Here is a 24022-nt window from a genome sequence, read left to right as displayed (position 1 = left end):
CGTTTTTCGTTATCTTCATAGTATTGTCTTATTTTGAACTGGGTCGTTTTTTTTTTTTTTTTAATCTTTTTTTTTTCACCTACAACTTCTACATATATATATTCATACATCATATATAAATGTTTATACGTGTAAGAATGAGAATAATTTTCAACTGCGTTCGTGTTTCTATCATACCTATATTACACTGTCCGTATATTTTTTATGACTATATTATTATTGTAATAATTCGTAATTTAAGGTCATGTGATTTTCTTTTTTTTTTTTTACAATATAACATTGTGTGTGTGTGTTTTTTTAAACGACGTTAAGCGTGGGAAACTTGTTATTGTTCGTTCTACATATTTTGAAAGGTCACATTTTTCATTCATCTTATCGCTATTGTACGGATATATTACTACTAATATAAATCCGCGCCTAAAAATCTATATCATTATTGGTTTTTTTTTCTTCTTATTTCTTTTCTTCTGTCCTACGTCATGCAGTTGTTAAGTATATACTATATACTATATATATATATATATATATATATATATAGTATACATATTATACTCATTAGATATAAATAATTTTTACAAAAATATGTATTTTCGAAAGGTAAATTTTCAATCATATCGTGATATACAACATTTACCCTAAACTATCTATATTCAAGTAACGAAGACAGGCTTTAATTTCAACGTACAGATTAGAAAAATTTCAACTCAAGTTATTCTGCTATATATATTTGTTATTTATTCGCATATATTATTCATTTTCTCAAGCATTTCCGGAAACAGTTTCATTGAATGATCCTGATACCGTTAGCATAAAAACCGTGACAAAATGTCGTCGAATCGAACGAATTTATTGACAACGTTTTGTTAATCTTATTTCCTTATTTTTTAGTCTTGAGTTTTTTTTTTTTTTTATATGCTATCATAAATCTACGCGTGTCGGTAAACCTACGAATTTTTAATTCATCTGCAAAATTTTATTTCACCTGAACGATTGTTGTGATTAAATTTTTAATAATCAGGTAGGTGTAAAGGAATTACGTTTACGCTTATATTACGTATAAATTATCTTATCTCTTCGATAAAACAACTTTACAATAAGTATATTCATCGGTGCATATTTCATTTCAAAATAGGCTAATTTATTTCGATGGAAAATCTGTATATACGTGTATATTTGTAATATAATATACTCTCAGCGGTTTGATTAACGAGTGCTACGAACGTGTATAGTTTAATCTATCTTATCAGCGACTCTTCGAAAGCTCATAGGCATGATGTCCTATAACATACGTGTTTGTTACGCGTGAACTGGTTCAACGGAGTCGTACGTGATTATCATTACATCGTTAATAAATTTTTTTTAATAGTTACGCCGTCGTTATAGATTCCTGGCTATCGCTTTAATAAGTGTAATATATGTATGTATATACATATGACACTTGGGAATAACAACATTTATCGTGATGGGGTTACGCATTTATGTTCTTCAAAATATTGAACGACGCTTCGTCGACATAACTGTTTAATTCATTATTCCGACAGTAGACATAGCTTATATATAACGTATAAATATTTGATTTTTTCTTTTTTCTCAATAGATTTCTTTTTGTTCAACGGAAATAATTCTTTTAACATAGTGATTCAACACCTCGATCTCTGTTATAATTATGTATTTCGTATATTAATAAATTACTATCGTTATCATATACACTACTTACACGTTAAATTATAGCTTACACTTGGATATTTGCTTAAGAATACGTTATTTTTGGTAGATGCAAATTCTATTTGTGACGTTATACCCATTATTAGAATTCTGTAAACGTGTATAATAATCACGATGGTTTTCTATCGTCTTGTGATATTACACGATTATCGAGTATTCGTGTGTATTCGCTAGTATGTATAATATTATATTCATATGTATATATTACACTTATATAATATGCAATGATTGTTATATACATTATAGTGTTACTATAATATATATATATATATGGATATATTTATACGCGAATACGTGAACGATTTTGGGGAAGACTAATCATCGTCAAGATTTAATATAATGTATATGTATATAGATTTCTTATATTAATTCCATTATATCTATACATGTGTATGTGTATATTTGTATTTTTCTCTTACGATATTTTTTCTCTCAAGCGCACGCGATTTTTATTTCATAGAAGAAAAGAATTGAAGAAGAATAAATACCAAAATATAGATTGCAACAGGCGTTTGATTTTCATAAATTATACATTATAACTGGCACGGATCTAATCTTGCCACGAATTTTTCTTCTTTTTTGTCTGCAGTAAACGTCGCAATTGTGTTTTATTCATTGATCAAATCTGATTTACAGACGTACGACTCTTTATTTTTCATTTCGCGATAACGTTGACTTCGGTTTTCACAACCGCTCTACGTAGTTTCCGGGAAAGGTACCGAAGCATCCAGTTCTTTGACTCGATCCAACAAACCAACCGTCGTCACATTTCTCCATAACGTAAACCGTGTCTCCCTCCTTTAACTCTAATTCGTCGTCGTTTTGCGGCCTGTAATTGTACAGAGCCCGATATCTGTAAGAAGGGAAAAGGGTGCCGGTTGAAAATTAGCCAAGTCTCTTTTGTTTTTCTTCGCATTTTTTACTACCAATTTTCCAACGACTTTTAACCCTTACTCACCGAAGGGGTTCCGAATGGGTGTCAATATGAAGAGTTTCGTTGACCGGCGCCACGTGCAACTTCGATCCCCCCACGCGTGGCTGAAAACAAGGATATTTTCCGGTTGAAAGACGGGCCGAAAAGCTCACTTACATCCCTCATCTACCGTTGGTTGAATGACTCGATAAATAATCATAGAAACGGATATAAATCGTACAAATCGGTAAAGCCATGACTATTATACCTTTTTCCTGCTGGTAGCAAATTCACAAGAATTAATGGTTCTTGATAAGATCATAATTTTTATCGGATTATTATAATGTTTTGTTTGAAGAAACCATAAATTCCGATAAAAAAAAAAATCTTTCGAACAGAAATCCGATCGAAGTTGATAGAAAATGTTATCAATCGGTTTGAATTATTTTTTTTGTTATTTTTGTTCAATCAGGGAAGGGTATATCAATTTTTTTTTTAATTCTAATATCTCAGATTTAAATCAGAGACACTTTACCAACGAGTTGTAATGGGACTGTGACGCGTTCGTGTTCGTTGGCATAGACGGGGTGTAATGGTGAGGACCCATGCTGAGTTTTCCTCCAGCCGAACCATTTGATAATAGACTGTGCGCAGCCGGTGCGGCGACTGGTTTATTCTGAGCTGGCGTTTCTGCGGAGTGAAAGATTGCGCGGTTATTGCCATATAAAATTAGCGGCGTGAATTCGACGTTTTTTTTTTTTGGAAAACGGTTACCGATCAGCCTGCGGAACTGTTCAACAGTGAGTAAAATTGAAATCTTATTTCTCGATCTACCGCAATCGGTAGCGATCACTGACTTATATAAATTACCTGATCTTATTCCTGGCTCGACGAGAACTTCCACATAGGAAATTGGGAATATTCCTTTTCTATTCCCTATGCGACCCTCGTACCAATTCTCGTCCACTCTTCGCGTCAGAACCACCAAATCGCCTAAAAAACGTTTTTTCCGACGTTGTCAAATATCGTGGTATTGTTGTAAAATATCGTACGATTTAACAACGATGTTACCTTTTAGTAACGACAATTCGTGCGTTGTTTGTGCAACAAAGTTGAATTTAGCTCTGGCCTGTCCTTCGTACGGTTTCTTCGGTGTTGTGGTCGTCCTTATTCCATCGTATGGAAGAATCTGCAACGAGTCGTTAAATTTTGCCATCTTTCATTTTGATTACAAGTAAAGAGGAAGATCTGAGAATATGTTTTACTCTATTCTTTTTTCTATTTCATTTTTTACAACTATCAAAAAATTCTAGTAATATAGGTAACTTTGAATTTTTTGGTTATTACCTGGTTTGCTTAGGTTACAAATTTTATTCAGTAGAATAAGTTCATCGTTGCGCCGACATTGAATTATCGCGAAAAAATCGTACGAGTGATCATAATCATAAAAGATAGTGACCGATGCTAGATCTTTTGGTTACAAGTTTTATGCAATGTCATCCTCATTTTTCGGTTACAGTAAAAATTGATAATAAATTAAGACCGTACAGCAGCAATAATTGGAGGAGAGAATCAGAGGCGACTGAAAGTGTCGTTAAAAAAATAGTAATTATGCAGCGAAGAAAAAAGAGTTTTTCTCTTAATTTCTGACCGCAGACACTTTGGAAATGTCTCGCGACGAAGCGACTTTTAATTCCTCACCTCGACGTAGTTGAACGGAAATAGTCCGATCATGGCGTTGTGCTCACCCTCGTACCAATTCTTGTCGACCTGACGACGCACGAAAATAATGTCACCACGACGGAAAGTCAACTCCCGCGACGATTGCCCGACGAAATTATAAAGCGCCTTTGCAACGAGACGCGGCTCTGGCGTTTGTTCTTGCGAACGGCTTCTGTGGCTGAGATCGTCGACGAAATCATCGTATCGGTTCAACGGGATCGGTGACTTTTGGGAGGGCCTGTAAAAGGATTAGTGAAGTAAATATGTAATAAACACCTTTCGTCAAAATGAAGTCAAATATTATTTTTCTACTATTTCCTTAATTCTGCGTATCATAATTCAAATTTACTTGTCTGCATCATTTATGGGAAATCTTCGAACACGCGTTTGTGATTAAAATTGTTGGGAGATTTGGGATGGGGTTGATATTCCGAATTTTTCAGTGACAAAACTTAAAGTCGAGAAGTTAAACTTTGACGAAACATCAAATCCGTAAGGGAAAATTGCCGAAGGGGCGTAACTCCGACAAGTTAAAGTTCGGAAAGTGCGAAAATGAGAAAATTTGAAAATCTGAGACACCGAAATTCCGAATGATCGAGGACTTTCAGCTCTGCGAATTTCTGGCTTGGTGAAATTTCACCACTTTGATCTTTCTTTGTTTTGGATTGTCGATATTTGTACGCTCGGAATCCTGGTCATTCCGATTTTCAGTGTTTTGATTTTTTACGCCCACCCGTTGAGTAAACTACGCTGTGCGAGTATATTTCAATTTTTGGAATTTTCCACTAACGAAACTTTATTTTTCGTAATTTTTATCCGTCGGACTTCCGACCATTCGAAAATTTGTCGTTTCTTCAAAGTCTGATTTCTTTGCTTCAAGTTTCGCCACCAAATAATGCGGAATTAGGCGCTATCGGAACCCTTCAAATTCGGGTCTCCAACCCCGCCCCCAGATTTGAATCGAACGCAACAATGACGATTTACTATTTCCTGCACATATCAGTCAACAATTTATTCTGGCCACTGAACGATGTCGGTTTTAGGTTGGATAGCTCAAGTAACCAGCGCTATTGTCTATTTCCAGCGTTTGTGCCATCGTCACTGTTGAATTAATGTATGGTGCTCAGGTTGCGTGACACGAGAATCGCATCTACCTAGTTCGGACTTTTGTCGGGTCACAGAAGTGCACGTGTACCGTTGCACATCGGTATTATAAATTAAAAGAAAAAAAAAACTGGCGAGAAAAAAAACGACAAAACAAACGTGATATCAAGTTTAGAAAAAAAATGCCAAAACGTTCACGCGATACATCAGACAGAACAATTTATTCAAACTTTTAATTTTCTCCAAATGAAATGAGAAGCAACGATATGAGAAAAAAAAAAATTAACAAATTTACTAGAAAAACTGTAATTGGTAGATAATTGTGTAAAATAATGACCTGATATTTTACATCTCACCCTGCGCTAAATCGCATCGATCGTTGACATTATGAAACGACTGACATTTGAGGAGGATTAGTGGCTTTGACCTACTCAAGCCACGAGTGTTTTAGGTACCTAGAGAAGGAACTTCTGGTTTTCACATCTTTTCGGCAACTATAGAGGTATAGAAATGAACTTTCGAAGAAGATGTTGATTTTCTCGTGACTTTCAACACCGTTGGCACATTACGAATTATCGACATTCAATTCCCAAACATCTTACGTGAAATTATCGGTGTGACGACGCGAGTCGATGTCATGCAATTCCTGGAGATATTTCCGTCGACGTTCCTCCTGATAAACCCGGCGCATGTTTTCGGCGCTTCTTCGCGCCAATTCCGCCTCGCTAAGAACTTCTTTGGCCTCAGTGCGAACCGGGGAACGATAATGGATGGTCACCTCACCCTCCACATATCGCCTCGGCGACTCTGTCGAAAGAATCAAAATCAAACGTCAATTAATTAGTCGAATTGCCACGAAATCATTGCCTCGCGGTGTAAGTGACGAGAAAATTAGTAAAATGTTTTTTTTTTTTTTTAATAAAATAGATATAAAAGAAAAAACAAACAAAGCCTCTGATTAGCAAAGTTCGTAAGCCCAGTTTATTGACGTATCGGTGTGACATGTATTAGGGTCTTCGCTCTGCCGGTTAGATAATATGTCAATATACAATTAGGTATGTTTGTGTGTAATCATTATTGTTATTATTATTTCCTTTATCGTTGCCTTCGATTAATTACAGCATTAGCTAGTTAGACATAAGCACGCGAGCGATAGTCCGGGACAGATTGCGTGTTGTTAAAATTCATTCAGTCGAATAGACAGCGTACCGAATATCATGTATAGGTATAATATACACGTGTATACATGGTTGAGTGGCATACTTTAACGTGAAAACAGGAAATTTGTACTCGAGTTCATTCGCATCCGGGGTGATTAGCGGTGGGAAACCTTGACGAGACGTTGGTCGATTGTTCGTTATTAAAACAAAAAGAAAATGAATGAATAAAAAAAAAAAAAAAAAAAACAATAACACATTTACTTTGTGCGATGTTGTTGGACTGGAAACGGTTTAATCTTTCCGCGCACAGTTTTTAGATGAGTTTTTTTTCGTGAGATTCGATTCCGTTACGACCAGTCGGATTGTTATCTATAAAATTATTACACAAAGCCACGTGGGTGATCTGATAATTCTTATCGAATTTTAAGACACGACTTATTCAACGGGGATAAAGTTCACAAAGGCAATGATTCAAAAGTTTGCTGATGACGTATGATATGATTGATTGAATGAAAAGCAATTTGTAATTTTATTTCTACACGTACGTATAACTATTCCAGACACGTCGGAGTGAAAATGCGATCTCCGAAATCTTAGATCGACGGATTATTCACAATTTTTATCTGCGACATAGCTTTCACTCGATTTTTTTCGCTGCATGTTCGGGAAAAAGATAATGAGAAACGAACCAACTTATAGGAGAACGAATGTATAATTAATACACAGCAATAAGCGGGGGGAAAGATAATTGACTGCGCTCGTAATTAAACCCGAAATACACGCAAGATCGTTGCGCAACGTTCTGTCTCTATCTAGATCTAAACGCAATCTGATATTTGAAAGTGAAATTGAAAGCAAAAAAAAAAAAAAAAAAAATGATAAAAAACAAACAGGCATCTAACGTGAGTAATTTCCGGTTGTCGAAAGCGAAACAACTTTGTAAGAAAGATAAGTTTTATAAGCAATTTAGAAATTTTTCTTTTTAAAAAACGAGTCGGTGAACATATACATATAGCCTATGCAAAATATGCCGGGATGAATATTTTCAGACGTACAACAATTAGTTCGCATCTATAATTAACGCGTATTTGCGTCTGTTATCAATTTTGAGTTAAATCAGTTCACGAAGATTCCGAACTTTTGACCAACACAGATTCAACATGTAAACTCGGATGAAATTTATTGAGAAAAACAGAAAAGTAACTGAAATGAAAAATTGAATGAATTCGGCGAGTAGATGTTTATTCGAATAATTTTTATCGACTATTAGCAGAATGGAAACTCGATGTCGAATTTTTCCACCGCGAAGAACTGTCCGAAAATACAATCGAATCAATGCGTTATTCGCCACAACGACAAAACGCATAACTGTGACCGATTAATGAGATTCGTCCTACATTCCGTGCAGCTCGCACTTATTCGATTCATTCGACGTGAATTCTTATACGGCTTCGCGTTCGCTGCAATTTCACATCGCGTTCTTTTTCTTTAATTTAGTATCTAGGTGGGAAATATTCCGTATTCGAATCACTTCGCACCTTACGAACGTGTACCTCGTTTTTAGTAATTCCAACAATATTCGAACAGGTTTTTTAACGATACCTGTTTCACTCAATTTTTATAGTTACTGTAACAAATGAAATTTTTTTCAGTGTAATTTTATTTTATATAAATATCTTGCAAATTCTTACTTTTCTTTTTATAGGCCTTCTGGTATTCACTTCACCGAGCTGGTTGAGTATTGAAAATAAACATATTATGTGAGTCATTCGCGGATTGTTGCGCAACGAATCGTGATTATATGTATAGCTTTGGTATAAAATTACGCATCTCCCACCGGTCGAAATCGTCTTATTTTGCCGTTCATAACAAAATACTGGTTCTGTGTTTACTCTTTTCATCTCAAATTTTTTCTCTCTGCTATTAAATTCAGACCGGATTAAATATATTAAGAATTTCTTCGTCCCGGTAATTTAATTACTGTTTTTATGGGTCAGCGTTGTTTAGTTTAAAAAAAAAAAAAATTTTTTTTCTTGCACTTAATAACACAGAAAACTAATGTATAACAATTTTTCTTGCTGGTATATTAATAGAAACACAGATAGATTTTCATGAACCTTAATTGACGTTCCAGATCTCCTTCTGTAGTCCGGTCATAATTGGGGTCAATTAAATAGCTTACCCAGCTTATTACGCGAAGCTGAATTTCACGACGAACCTTCAGTGACATATATATAATAATTACGATCAACAAATATCAGTAAAAAATATCATCAATATTCGCTTTAGGAAAAATCGATGAATATTGTGAGGAAATATGGGAGAAGAAAAAAGAAAACACTGATAGACAAAAATTGCAAATATCTCGTAGATCGAACGCCTGATATTTTTCGTCACGTTTCAATTAAGATTTCAATCTTTTTATAGTATTAAGCCTCTATAGAGCTGCAGGTAGCGTTGGAAAAAATAATTAGATTGCGTGCGGTTATCGCATTAGGAACGATTGTACGCGTGAGTCGAATCAGCACGAGACACAGGTCTATAATATATGTTTGAAAATTAATTACGACGTACCGAAAATGTAAGAGCAAAAAAAGAAACGGCTCACAGGTAGCAGGTATAATTATAATCCAGTCGGAGACGAAGGTGGTTTTCCTCGCCACAGCGGAATAAAGTGGAAAAACTTGTGTCGAATGATGATACACGCGTAGCTGAGCGAAGATTCGACTGATACGAGAAATAGAGACCCGTAGGGACAGGAGGGGGAGGAAGAGGAGGAGGAGGAGGAGGAGGAGGAGGAGGAGGAGGAGGGACGTGACATGTCGGCGGGTGAATCCTGATTCGAATTAAAGCCGGGCGCATGCGTGGAACTCGTCGTAACTGAAAGCGAGGGAAACGAACCGAACGAGGCCGTTGTTCCAGTTTCACGGATCACGGGTGACGTATTTGTGCGCGAGTACGCGGATCATTTACACCGCGGTGTCGCGTCTTCATCGTCGATCGTCGAACCGCCGTTCCGCAATTTACACGTTCCGCGATTCCGAAATCACAGAGGGTGTTTCAGATTCCCTTGATTTTGGCGTTTCACGAAATCGAAACCCCTGAAGAGCTGAAATCGCTTTCTTAGCTACGGTCACTAGGATTAAAATAATCGATGCATCGATTAATCGAGTCGAAAAAAATAATCGAACACGACTTGATTCAATCGGTAAAAGTTAATCGATTATTTTGTATTTTTTTTTTAAACGGTGAATGTGAAACCAAAATTTCGTAAATTTCAGTATGTAGTCTTAGTAGCGAAAAAAGTATTTGGTAATTTATTGTTTCATTAAAAATTTTTTTCAGTTTCAGGTAAAGATATTCATTCATTTTTCGCTTGTTAAACGATATAGACAGTTAGTAAGTAAGACAATGATAGTAATTGATATTCTAATCACATGAATTGATATTGCATCGCGTCGTTCGCGGGAGTAAAAAACAGAAACTGATTGCGATTTATGGTCGTTCTTAGCTTTCTCAAAAGAGGAGCGCGACATCTAATTCTTTCACAAAAACTTTATCCCATATACCTAGTAATGATAAGTGGCCCGAGTAAAAGTTGGGGAATTCGACCCAAGCTGCAGTCGCAGTATTCGATTTTAGGCTGTGAAACGCGTTTCTTGTTTTCCGCCTCTGCTGACACAGTTTGACATCTCCGACAGAACGATGGTTCGAATTAACATAAAAAAAAAAGTAACCGGTTTTCTCGCAACTTTGCGAATAGAAAATTTTCCTTCACCCGTTGCTCTGAGATTGATATCTTCGCGTTTTTAGTACATATGTATTACCACGTGTAATTAGGCGAGGCTTAAACGTTGCACGCGTTGCGGAGCCGGATGGAACGGATTTGGCAACGCGTGAAAATCGTGCGCGGTACAACCTCGTGTATAATGCTCGAGATAAGAATATACGTACATACAGAGAGAGAGAGAGAGAGAGAGAGAGAGAGAGAGAGAGAGAGAGAGAGAGAGAGAGAGAGAGAGAGAAACGGATATCCCGGTGGAAAAATTACCACAATCTTTTTTAATTTTTTTTTTTTTTCTGTCACCGTAACGTCGTGTAACAGTGAAATTGGCAGGGACGACGCTTGTTAACGTCACCATGACTCTCCGGATGAGAGATGCGGATGATATAGATGCCGTATTTCTTTCGACGAAATTTTTACAAATTTAACCAAACGTCAAATTCACATTGCACTTTTCGATGTGAACAAAAATTGAAATTCGTCAAGAATATGCTGTTTCAAAGTATCGGATGTTTTTTTTTTTTACCGTAGTTTTATTTATATTAATGGTTTTGAATACATGTATAATGTATGTATATGCACGTGAAATAATAACGTGAATGCGTATCGAGCGATGTCGAAATTCTTTATTTTGTTTTTAAACGTCGCTGTGCTTTGGGTTCGAGTCACCAAATTTTCGTAACAATAACGGATAACGATTTTTCATTATCTTATCTCTGGCTAATCAGCCTTTCGACATTTAACGATCAAAAGTATTTGAACCACCTGCCACCGATATCGATAAAAACAGTCTTAATTCCAGTGCATGGAATTAAACTGAAGCCAAGAAAGAATTCCAATGATTCAAGATGAATCATAATCACTCTATCTTATCAAAATGACCGTGTTCAAAGTGTTTTTCCGAGCGCTCGAATCAAGCTATGGAAACTTTCCACCAACTTCAGCAATTTCACCGAGTTCGTATAATCTCGAAACCACCATATATTCGGTATTTCCGCAAATGAATTCTTTGCAACAACAAAGCCGAGACTCCCCCGGGAAAATTTCGAAACTTGTTTGATTATCTCACATTTTCTTTCGTCTCTCGATATGCTGAAAACGTTCTTTAAATCCCTCGAAGGAACAATGCTGCAATTACTTATCCAAACTCGTACTTACAATCCACAAAAACAAGCGTACGCACACACGAAACCCAGCGTATCGCGTTACCCATAAATCAGTCTCTGTACACCATTGAAATAGAAGAACAACAAGAACAACAAGAGTAATAACTCAACTCGAACATCTCCTACACGATGTAACAAAATCCGCCTATTAATAATAATACTGACTGTACGGTATCGGGGCGTAAACAGATGGAAAGACGTTTCCGGTTACGGGTCTGAGACTCCCGGTCGACTTCCGGTGTTCCAGGTTCATCCTCCTCGTCATCATCCGGTCGGTTTCCCGGTTCCCGAGGTCCTTGGCGGCGTCCTTTCCGTCACACCAGACAACAACGGAGCTCCTGAACCTGTTCGGTACCCCGGAAGAAGCTGTCGGACTAATTTCCTCGTCCTTCAGGATTTTCTCGGCACGAACGGGAACCGAAGGAGCGGAAGAACCGGCGTTCCGAGAATGGCCGATCAGGCTGGTAGCCGTTTCGAGGGTCGCTTGACCGGCCGAAGGTCGGGGCTTCCGAACCTCCGCACCCTCCATGACCGTCACCGTGCACTTGATCGGCTGCTGGTCGTTCAGCAACGGCGTCTCATCGAGGGAATAGTCCCTTAAAACGCGTCGGTCCCATCGCAGGTCTTCCCGTCTAAGGGCCTCGGAGACCTTGGAAAGGTCGAGAGGCGGCGGGATTCCCCGCCTCCGATCCCCGAGTCGGAGATTTTCAAGATCGACTCGAGTCGCCCGAATCTCCTCCGGTTCCCGACCGCGTTTCAAGGCCGCAGGACGAATCCTCTTATCGCTTAAATCGAGATCCATAGTCGAGCCGTTGATCGCAAGCCGCGAGATGGTCCCTGACTGTCGATTACTTCCGGTATGCGCGAGGTTAGGAAGGGACTTGTAGACTGTGTTGGACCGGCTAAAGATCGACGGTTGTTTCCGCTGCTCGATGCAGGCTTCGAATCTGTCCAGCATTTTCAGCCCCTCGGATTCCGGTTTGTATATCGATCGGTCGGCGTCGAATCTCCGACGATGAAAAGCCGACTGATCCGCGTCTTTTGACTCTCGAATCTCTAGCCGCTCTGGAGTATCCGGAAAATCACCGGAAATCAACGATTCATCCGCGGAAATAGAGGCGGGTGGTTCGGAGGTAGGCAGCGGAGGCGGCGGGCTATGATTTCCGTCGAAATCCAGACTTCCGTTACCAGAGGGCGTCGCGGCGCTGGATTCGAAGGCCTCGGATCGTCTCGTTCCGCGTCTAGGAAGACTGAAGTGTAGTTTTTCCCTCCGATCTCTAGCCGATCCCCCGAATTCCCGAAGACTCGAGGTCTGGTCGACGAGCGTCGCGTACTTTAAATTCCCGGTGTTCTTCCGCGCGGCCGCAGTCAGCTCAACGTTTCCACTTCCGGTCTCCGAGTGGTTGCTCTGGCTGGTGAGAGTTTCTACGCTGCCGTATCCGCTCCCAGCTTCCGGTTTTTCCTGCTTGAATTCAGGCAGCGGTACATCGGCGAAAAACTGCCGACGTAGATCCCGATTCCTGCGAAATATCTCGTGGAGTTTTTCCCGGCTTCCTCGATAAGCTTCCACCTCCTCGCAATCGCCTTTCCGCGTTCCGTTTCCCTCGCCTCGAGATCCGTAGCTCTCGTAGTTGTTATTGTCGTTGTCGTTGTTGTTGTTGTTATTGTTGTTGGAGTACAACAAGTAGCTCTTCTCCGAGGTTGAATTTCCCGCGCTGTCAGGCCTCCAGCTCCAACTATCGACGCTCTCGTCGTGGGAGTCCGAGCCGATGGGGAGGAAGTATTTCTCCGCATGGGTCCCGTAGTCCTCGGTATTCACGTCGACGTATATCATCGATGTCTGCTGGGGTTCCGGCATCGATCGCCGGTGCAGCATCCGCTTCCGGGGATCCGAGTCCTGCCGTTGCGTCCGCATCCTCGATCGCTCAAGGTCGTTTATGTCCGAGGCGAGACTCGTCCACTGCTGACTTCGTTCCAGGTCCGTCACCCTGGTAAGCCCGGGTGGGGAAATAACGCCTCCGATTCGCTCCATCGGGTTTCCGGATCGCGACGCGTACGCGCTTCTTCTTCTTTTCACCGACGTTCCGACAATGTGTGTATTTGCGTCTGTTTGTATACATAAACCTATGCAACGTGTAACAGCCGCAGGTTTTTATCCGCGTTCGTGTCGAGCTTCGCTTCCGCACTCCGGTCAGCCCCTCCGGATAATTCGTACACTTCTGATGGTTCTCGTGCTTCCGACACGCACCATAAGTCTTCTCCTTAAGCTCTGCAGATTCCCCTCCCCCGTATAAATCCCGTATCAAGTATATTTCACCTGTATCGTGGATATTGTTCGGAAACACGGTCACTAGCTGCAATGTATATCACCAAATTTATAATCGCGTTTATCATTTTTTCACTAGCGAGACGGTAAAAGCGACGATTAGAAGGCGGGAATCGCTCTCCGCGAGGAGAGACGCCGCCTCGCCTTCTTCGGTGACCCGACGCGCACTGCGGGGAACAGAGAGAATATGGAACACAATAAGGTCTACCGACTGGGGAACTTCTCCGCCGAGACGTCACGCTCCCTGACCTCGCACAGATTTCTTATCGTATCCCCATTCCAACGATCTTAATCGATGTGATTTCGTTTTTAATCCGTGGAATTCGATTCGGCGCTACCTGTTCGGTCACACGAGTAAAGCAATGTCTATCTTTTTTGAGAGAAATGAAAAAAATTTCCACGTCGTGGGTAAAAAAAAAAAAGAACAAACAAGTGCAGTTTTTATTCCTTTCAGCGATTCAGGTAGGCAATAATTACTTTTCATTCTCTGCGGTAAACCAAGTCGCTTGAAGTTGCGAACATATGTGTAAATACATATTGTTTTTATCGTTTTTAATAGTTAAATTCACGATTGGTAAAATTCGTTTCTTTTCTCTCCGACGTCTAGACACCGACTGTTATTAGATCGTATTTGGAGTGAAACCGAAACGTGGTAAATACGTCAAATGACGCAAGATCTACCCGTGTGTGTGGATAGCGGAATGAATTTGAATTGATATTTTCAACGGAGGAATTTGTTACAATTTGACTCGCGGCATCGTCGAGTCACGGGCGTTGACAATATCGATTCATAATCTGTTTTAATATCGTCGAACGAGCCGTATGAGTCATTGGAAAGATAACCGTGCAGCTACGTGTGGCATAGACGTTCGTTAAAAGAGTGTAAAAGTAGCGCACCTGTTACAGGGCTCAACACACATGCCTGCGAGTCCGATTGTAACGACTCTCTTGACTTTGCGTAGTTGAATTATCGCTGCGCGGTAGTCGCGAACTTAAAGACAATTAAGCCGTCTGATATTTTAACCGTGTATAATAAAATAATAAACAATTTTTACAGAAGTTTCGCGGAATTACGTAATCGCGGTCTCGGACATCGTTCGTATCACTGTATCCGTGACATATGACGTATTATCCTTCCGTGTGGATACGTGTGTGTGGATAAATTGATGCAGCTGTTACCGTCCAAGGTCAAACCGCGAATTGACCTTTGAAACCGAGTCCCACAATCAAGCGATCGCTCACCATTATATGTATACGGTAATTTTTTGGTCACGGTTCTGTGATCGGAAATCTTCGGTGGTCGCAGACATAAGCGTATGTGGGTTACGGTCTAATCGCGAGTTGAATATTATACGTAGAGCGATATCAATAAGCACGCTGGCGAACGAAGGCTAAGAGTTTACTGGAATCGATTTTCGATGAAACGGAACATCCAAACAATTCATTTCCAATTAAGTTAGAATCGTAAATTCAAAATTCCTGTTTAACTTTTACTTTTTTCCAAACACGTCTATCACTGAAAAAATAGTTTATTTACCGTTAACAAACGTGTATTTCAATTTGTTATTAAAATCAAATTTCCGTTCGGCCAAATAATGATCTATAGAATTTTGGCAATAATTAACAAAACGTATTTGGCTTGACTAAAGTTTCGTAATAATAACGAAACATTCATTTATACGCTATATTCAAGTATACATGTTTTAACGGTAAACAAACTATTTCCTCAATGCAGCGTTTTTCGATCGAGACTCGTCCGCGTCGCTCTTCACGCAAGCTCCGAAGCACCGCAGATATCGCGTGTTTTCAATATTTAGAATCCACGATTGAACGTCAACAGCTTTTGCGTAATATTTATTTAAAGCACACGCGACGCGAAACGTTATTCTCCCCCGCCCGCAAGCTTCTGCAATTCTCTGCACAATGTGTTAGCAAAATCCCCGGCAAAATTTATTCTGAAATTGTTAAAATAATGTGGTAAATTTCGGGGTCTGACGTCTTGCGGATCAGTTACGACAGCAGAGAGGAAACGCGTTTTCGTAAAAACTTTGCACATCCGTTACCGCCGAGCTTTCACTGCACTTTTCAATCCGCGAAAAAATCCGCACACACGAGTCGTTACCGGTGTTCCAACACCCGATATAGGCGAGTAGACGAAGCGTATAACGCGTTGATCGCGCACCAAGAGCATCGTCGAAACTGTCCGGACTCTCCGCCAATAAGTCAAGCCTGACTACGAGTTATCAGAGAGCACAGAGATTAGATAAAGGTTCGCGGCGTGAAAGACGTTGCACGATAATGGTTCTCCATTGTTCGCCAGGTTGCACTGCGGTGAAGACTTCGTCTTCGATTAGCGCAACCGCGAAAGCGCGGACATTCGGCATTTACCAATATTTGGATCAAGGTTGAGTCGGCGCTCACTCGTCTATTCGCCCTCTCTCCGATTCGCTGGTTTTTGGCGATCGCGAATCGCGGTGCGTTTCCCCCGCTTCTATCATTACGCTATCAAGGCTGCATCGTAGGCACGACGAGTGTTACGGCACGAGTAGATAGCTGGTTGAAAAGGATTGCCGAACGCTGCGTTGCGTGGAACTGAACTGACACTTAGTGAGCGCTTCGTTGTTATACACGGTAAATCGGCCGATTGCCGATTGCGCTGTAACGTCGGACCGAGCCAACCGTCATTCCCACAATCGCACAGCTCATCGGATTCGACGGAAAAACTTATCAGGAAGAGAAGACGAGGCTAGATTTCTAAGAGTCGCTTATCTTATTCAGGGGTCAAAAGTTGAGCGAACAGAATCCCCAAACAACAAAGTGTTTCATTTTGTTAATCAATTTTCTCGGAAATTAAAACCCTTCATTTTAACGATGATTGGAATTGCTTTCGAACTCGTACAACGAATTCCTTCATTAGCCTTTTTTTTTCATCCACATTTTATTTAGAAAATCGATGATGCGTTATTATTCATGCCGCCTGTATTAATCACCCGAATTTTAATATGAAATTATCTAGCCGCTGAGAAACGATGATGATTTCTGCACTCGGTTTAACCTCGACAAATTCAACTTACAAGTATTGTTTTTTCAGACGACATCACTGGACGAACGAAAATTGCATGGAGAAATATTGATTCAAGGTTATAACGAATAGTAAACGTGTATACGCTTCAACTATACATTAACACATTGTGAATTGATGAAATTGATGATGTGGAGTACGAATAAATAATCGAGATTGAAAAATGAGAACCGACGAAAAGACATCGGAAGCAAGCTTTGCACTAGCTGATTATTCACTAATACTAACGAACACGCGAATTGGATATATAAATGCAAACTTAATTTTTTACAAACAGAAGCACATATCAATATATTTAAAAATCCTAACCGTGCAGGCATTGACAGCGTATCATAACGTAGCCAGTCTACCATTTTGATATTCGAAAGTCATGCATCTGGTACTGCAATTTAGTGAGACAATTTAGTGTACATTATCATGACAAAGTAGATACAGCTGATGCGGCGTAAGCTATAATACATAAATCTATGCACTGTCAAGTAACACAAAGTAAAATACATGCAATTTTTGATGATGAAAATTTGTGTACTTGTATGCGTCCTTTTCTCTGAACAGACACGATTTTCGATTCCGTTTCTTGTCTTCATTTTTATACATTACATACAATATACATCTTCACGTTGAAGAGTGAAATTTGGGTAGTGAAAATTTTCCTCAGATATGATTGAGGCAGTTAAGGATTTGAGCTAGGCCTTAAATTATTGTTTTTTTTTTTTTTTTCGTTTCCCTCGGAATGTATACAGATACTATGTAATTATTATCAGCTAATAGCATTACCTTGGCGATCGCCTTTGTAGTGTGGAGCTTTTGGTGGCGGTGGGGGTGCAGTGGCGTACTCTATATTTCAGCGAAACAAAAATGAAAAGAAAGAAAGATAACAACAATGATAATTAGCCGAGCCGATCTATGGGTACTAACTAGAATATTAGAATGATCAAAGACAACATCCGTACAACGATAATGCAGTAAGATTATCTAATTCTGATTCAAACATACGTACGTGTGTATATAAATTACAAATATTAATCATACACATTGAAAAGCTTCGCTCTTTTCCTCTACCTAATCCGCGTGCCTTTGTTTATAAATCTATCGATATTGGTGCTGTGATATATTCGCAAGTCTCTGAACGGGCCAAGGAGGATCACTAGAACGAATTCAATAGCAGCCTCGCGTTATAGGATCGATCTCGGTGCTGCGTGCAAACGGTACTTCAAACTTGGGACGGTTTTATGCCTGAAAGTAGAAACCGTAGGTACACAAAAGACTGGTAAAACTAACGAAAATATCGCCGTGCAATTCGAGGATAGCGATCATCCTGGCCAGGGTAACTACAAGCCTCAGAGCGATGAAAATCTACAAGCTAGGTTCGGACAAAGATCGGACCAAATAGAGACCTTCGAAGGTGACGGTAGGCCGAGCAGTGTAGGTTGGAATCGGCGGCCACCAGGGAGTCGATTCCCTGTGGATGACTTTCGGCGGTGGCGGCTGGTACCTATACCTCGGCCTGTGTTTGCTGGGGTCAAAATGTTGGTTAGCGAAGGGATCCGTGGCGGTAAGCCTCGAGGACTGCTTCAATATCGAGGGTGGTCTGCGGGGTCGAACGGGCGACGAGGAGGTGGCGCGAGGTCTTCCGAAAGAGTTCCTCCCCGAATCCCCGCTGACCCGAGCAGGCCTCGTCGATGCTTTTTCTAACTCCGGCGAGGACAGCGAGCGCGCGTTGTCGCGACGGCTAGGAAACCTGTGCGCTACCCACTGACCGGCCAAATACGGTGCAATATCACGTAGCTCGTGAACGTTTGGTGCCGAAGTGAACATCTCACCTAGTATGGACACGTCGTCCACACCCTCCCTCTCGAATTTCTTTCGGATCCTCCCGACCGCCCGCCTAGCTTGGAGCTCGTCGGCCTCCGTCACCCTCGAGCGGCCCGTCGCGGAGGAAGCTCGCTGCCCCTTGAGCTCGGCGAGCTTACTGATCACGTGGATCCGCGGCATCCCCAAATCCTCCATGCGCAGAGGGACTCTCGGTATCGGTGGCGACGCTCCCCTCCTCCTGGCCCTCCCGGGTACCGGTTCGTACTTCCGTCGAAGCCAGTTGACGTCAGCGATTTCCTGCCCCTTGACCACCACCCTGTCGATCTCCCTCTTCAGCAAGTTCCTCGTCAGCTCCGGATCGCTCTGGAATCGCTTCGGAGCCGGTACTATCTTCACCCTTTCGCCGGTCAGTTCCTCGAGGCTTTCGTACTTTGCGCGAAGTCTCTTCACGGCCCCGCTTCGCACCAGCTTCAGGTAAGCTCGCCAGTACCTTTCCGGGTCCGGAGACTCGCTTCGCTTCCACAAGCTCTCGGTACTCGAGGCGTTTGACGTCGGTCGGTACGGACTGGCGCTCCTTGGTCGTTCCCGATCGTCGTCCTGAAATCGAGGGCGGCTTGACCGAGTTTTAACGTCTTCCGGAAGCACGGTGGGGCTTCTTCTAGGCGAAGTAGAACGCGGTCGTGACCCGTAGCTCGATGAGGTCCCGAACCTGGCGGATTCCGACTCGCCGAAGAGCTCTTTCAAGTCGGCGAAACTCTGCGAGAAGGTCGACCGTGCGTTCGAAGACCTTTGAAGACCATCGGGAGCAGAAGACTTGACATCCGTAATTCCGGTGTCTATCTTTTCGAAGAACTCAACTTTCCTGGAAACATCTTCCGCGCTTCCCTGTCCGATCACGGTCCTCACCGATGCCTCCGAGCTTTCGGTCGTGCTGTCAACCTCGCTGGTCGAACCGGGCCGTGGAGGCTTCCCCGTTTCGTCCGAAACGACCATCGCGATTTCCGGCTGCTTTTTCGACCACTGTTCAAGGACGTTTTCGACTCTGCGTTTGCTCTTTGGAGTTTCGTCGGTCGGCGTCAAGACCAGCAGGAAGTCGCTCTTGTCCTTTGACTTGGTTGTTCCCTCCTCGGACATCTCCAAAGAGTAGCAGGTCCGCGGTGAAGCGCTAGAAAAGCTCGGACTTGCGCTTGGCAAACTTGGCTTCGGCTGAGCCGAGGCGACGGCAATCGCGCCGCGAGTTTCGCGTGGAGAAATCGCCGTCTGCAGGGCCTTCTTCTGGGTGACTTTGTCCAGAACCTCCTTGCTCAGCGTCAAGGATAGCCGCTTCTTCTCGAGTTCGGACATCGGCGGGACGCCCGAAGACCTTTCGGACTGTGACCTTTCCACGCTTCTGCCCCGACTAATCGACCCGCTCCGCTTCAATGGCGACGTCTGCAGACGCTCTTCTTCGAGCTTGCTGTCCGCCTTTTCCGCCATTTTGCATATGTCGGGCGTCACCATGGAATGGCATCGTACGTGAAGCGTTTTGTTATCGTCCTGGAAATCCTCGCCGAACTCTTCCCGAGGCGGTACGACTATCTCGTAGTCTGTCTTCGACGTCGGCTTCGCTTTCTCGCTCTCCGGCTTTCCATTCTCGTTGCTGTATATTTCGTTCAGCTGGTTCTTCAACGCGTTCACCTGTTCCACGGACAAACTGCTCCAGAGCTTTCGACTGATGCCAAGGCTCTTCGAAGACTCAGGTCTTGCCGTACGATTCAGACTTTCGGACATCGTCGCTCGCTTGTCAAGCGTGTGAGCCACGCTGACTACCGAATTGCCACGCCAAAGTGGCTTGTAGACGTCCTTGCGAGCCGCCATATCTCGCCGACGTGCGGATTCCAGATCGCTCTCCTGGCTTTCGAGCCTTTGAAATTGTTCGCGGATATTCTCTACCGATTTTTCCTTGCACCTAAGACCGGAGTCTCCTTTCCACCTGAACTGCTCCACCTCCTTGGGTCGAAACAGGAAGTCCTTCTCTTTCTGTACGTTCTGCAATTTTCCATAAAGTACTTCAAGTTCCCGCTCGGCTCGCTCTTTGGATCGCACCTCCTTCCATCTATCGTAATCTATGATTTCCTCGTTTCGCAAGCGAGGTCTGAGATCACCGGTCGAAGTGGTTCGTTCCAATTCTCCCATTCGTTCCAAGCTCGCATAAAAATCGTGGAGGTCCTTGTACCTCTTCGATTTCCTCTTACAGTGCAACATCTCAAGAACGTACTGCTGGTACTCATCTCTGTCTATCTGCGAAAGATTAAGTGAGCTTGTACTTTTGCACAGAGACAAATTCGACCCCAATATCAGTTTTCTTCTCTGATCGACCTCCTCGGCACTTCTCGCTCTCGCCTTCCGCACTATCGTCATCCCTGGTGTGTCTTGTTGTCGTAGACTCTGTATCCTTCGACAAGCCGGAGATCTGATTGGCGACGGAGAAGCCGGTCTGGGTGGCACAACTCCATTCGTACAAATCTTTTCCTCATTCTCCGGAAGCACCTTCAACGGTGGTTCGCTGAGGCTTCTCTCTTTGTGACAGTCTCGGGTGATGTCAGGACTCCGTCCGCGGAACGATGAGACCGAGCCGAACTCCATGGCGTAATCGTCTATGCTCTGCAGGCTGTCAAATTTACTTATCTTTTGGTACACCGGACGACCCGGCCAGCTCACCCCGTAAGGGCTCGAACATCGGGAGGAAACGCTCTCGCGTTCCCAGTTCTTGAACTTTGAATTCGAAACCGGCTTCTTGCTTGTCAGGTAGATGTTCAAGGACCGAATCGACGGCTCCGACTTGAATGTGCCGCAGTTCTCGGCCTGGAATATCCTCGCTCTTTCCATCACCGAAGACGTCCTCATGACGCTGCTTTGAGACGGTGTCGGGGAGCCGGTGTTTCTCAGGAAGAGGTTCTGGAAGAACGTATCCGACTTCATGATCTCCTGATGCCGCTTTATTTGTTCTACCGTTAGTCTTTGGACGTTGGTTTGATCCCGATGATCCAGCTTCTTCAACTCCTTAGCGACCTCGTTTCCGGCGGCCTTGCCAAGCGCTTTTTTCGACCTCTTCTTCTCTCCGTCGTTCCGTTTACCGTTAGAAGACTTTTTGCTCTTCGAAGATTCGGAGTTTCTCTCTCTCCGCGATTTTCTCTTCTCCTCTCTCTTCTCCTTGCTGTCGGGATTCACGCAGATGGTTTCCGGCTTTCTAATCGGTGACTTTACGATCGTTTGCGGTCTTTCACGGGGCCGCTTCCTCTTATTATTTCCCTCGGCGGTTCCTGCGACCTCGGTATCAACGGTCGAAATCGACTTGACCGATTCCTTGCTCTCAAAAGACTTGGAGACCTTCGCCCTCGGACTCTCCACAGGCTCGGTAAAAGTCGTCTTACGACTGACAGTCGGCGAATTTTTACCTGAGGTCGAAGCCTCCGCAGTCCGACGCAGGAGTTCGCGACCCTTGGATGATATAGCAACGGTCACCTTGAGGGACTTGTCTTCCTGCGAACTCTGCTTCCCACCCCGAGCCGAGGAGTACAAGGTGGTCGAGCTCTTGACCACGGTTCCAGACGGCAGTAGTTTCGTTTGAACGTCCTTTTCGCGCTGCCTCTGAACGACTCTCCTCACTTCCTGCGGCGAAGCCAAGTCCGGTGACCTGCTCAATCTCTTGCACACTTCGTCCTGTTCCTTCCTCGTTCGCCTGGGTCTAGTCTGCTCCTTCCTCGTCGAAGCTTCCACGAGTTTCGACCGACTGCCGTGACTGCAGCTCCTTTCTGGGGAGTAAAGTCTGTCCACAGTTGACTCCCTCGAGCTGCAAGTTGACATCGGGCTCTTAGAAGGCACGCGTTTTATCGGCGGCTTATCCTCGAGCGGACGTTTGACTCCCAGGACCTTCTGCTCCTGGCCTCTGGATTGCCTGGACACTGGACTAGGCGACGTTAACGTTCTGGGTCTGTACCTGTCGGGCCCCGAACTGCTCCGAGTGATATTCCGTCCTGGAAAATCAGCTGTCACAGTTGAAGAGACCCTGGTCCTGGCCGCGACTGGGCTCGAAGAGAGTGTTCGGTGGATCCTGACTCTTTGCGCCTCCTCCTTGTCCCTCCGATGCTTTTCGAGGTTGCCGGAGAGCCTGTCCCGCAGGAAACGAATGTTGGACACACTGTCAGCGCTGAAGCATTGCTCGTGTCTTGGGTTTGTCGAGTGAGGGTTCTCCCCCACTTGCATCTTCGAGTACAGCCTGAGGGTCGTGTTGTTCCGGGATGACCTTCTTCGGGGTGGCGAAGGTGGCCGGCCGAAAGGAGACGTCACTCTGGAGGAAGGTCTTCCCGTCGCCGGTGACGGGACTCTAGACGACGTGGACTGCGAACGTCCGTCGAATACTGATCGGGACGACCTGGCTGGCAAAGTGGCCAGCGACGGAGCGGACCTTTTGTACTGGGAAAATATCATCGAGGGCGGAGGTGGTGGCGGAGGTTTTGGAATCGTGGACCGTGATCGAGGCAAAGAGTCTTTCGGTGCTGCGGTGGCGGAGGGGATCTTCTTGTGAACGCGAATTCGCGTCAAGGTCGGAGATATCGGGAAGTACTCGATCACCGAGCCGTCTTCGTCTGTGGACAGATTTTTTTCACACCCCCCCGATATTAGACGCTTTTAGAAATTCTTTTCACCCGATTTTGAACCCTTTCACCAAGGATATTGTAGAGATATATTGTTAAGCTGGTGGTCGCGTGTTTCAATTTCAGCGTGTAGTTTTTTTTTTTTTTTTTATACTTGTGTGGATTATGGTGGTAGTACTTGTCGCTTCCTCGACATCCGGTGCTCTTAAATTAGGTATACGTAGGTACATGAGATATAAATATAGAAACTTGTGCGAAGGCGGAGAAAACCTCTCGACTGCATTCCAATATCGATAGATTTCAAGGCAGCTGCTAGTGCGTAGAGCTTGAGAAAAAATATAATTGTAAAAAAAGTATTTTCTTACGTGCAAAGATTGTAATTTCTATATACTATATGTATATCGCTACTCTGTACTGTAGCTGCATAAATTCATACGCTTACTAATTTATTCATGCGCTATTCAATTTCTAAATATATTCGGATGCGAAAGCATGCTTGAGATAAACGAGAATGAAGGATTGCATATCAATGGGTTAGTTGTCGGTACCGCAAGCTCGATAATCTTGCGACTAATAAATTAATACGTA

General features: G+C 43.0%; 1 protein-coding gene across 1 annotated transcript in view; it reads right to left on the bottom strand.

The window, feature by feature from the left end:
- Nucleotides 1–28: 28 nt before the first annotated feature.
- LOC124183851 overlaps nt 29–24022 on the bottom strand; it is a 70950-nt gene continuing 46956 nt past the window's right edge. The window contains exons 21-29 of the mRNA XM_046572932.1: nt 18380–23425; nt 17760–17819; nt 6067–6271; nt 4340–4598; nt 3710–3827; nt 3509–3631; nt 3174–3328; nt 2684–2763; nt 29–2578 (exon numbers count right to left, since the gene is read on the bottom strand). Coding sequence (XP_046428888.1) covers nt 2410–2578; nt 2684–2763; nt 3174–3328; nt 3509–3631; nt 3710–3827; nt 4340–4598; nt 6067–6271; nt 17760–17819; nt 18380–23425 — 6215 coding nt within the window. The 3' untranslated portion in view covers nt 29–2409. The remainder of the gene's footprint in view (nt 2579–2683; nt 2764–3173; nt 3329–3508; nt 3632–3709; nt 3828–4339; nt 4599–6066; nt 6272–17759; nt 17820–18379; nt 23426–24022) is intronic.

The sequence above is a fragment of the Neodiprion fabricii genome, chromosome 1, assembly GCF_021155785.1.
Source record: "Neodiprion fabricii isolate iyNeoFabr1 chromosome 1, iyNeoFabr1.1, whole genome shotgun sequence".
In the NCBI taxonomy this organism is placed as follows: domain Eukaryota; kingdom Metazoa; phylum Arthropoda; class Insecta; order Hymenoptera; family Diprionidae; genus Neodiprion; species Neodiprion fabricii.
This window is presented reverse-complemented; position numbering and strand designations above follow the sequence as displayed.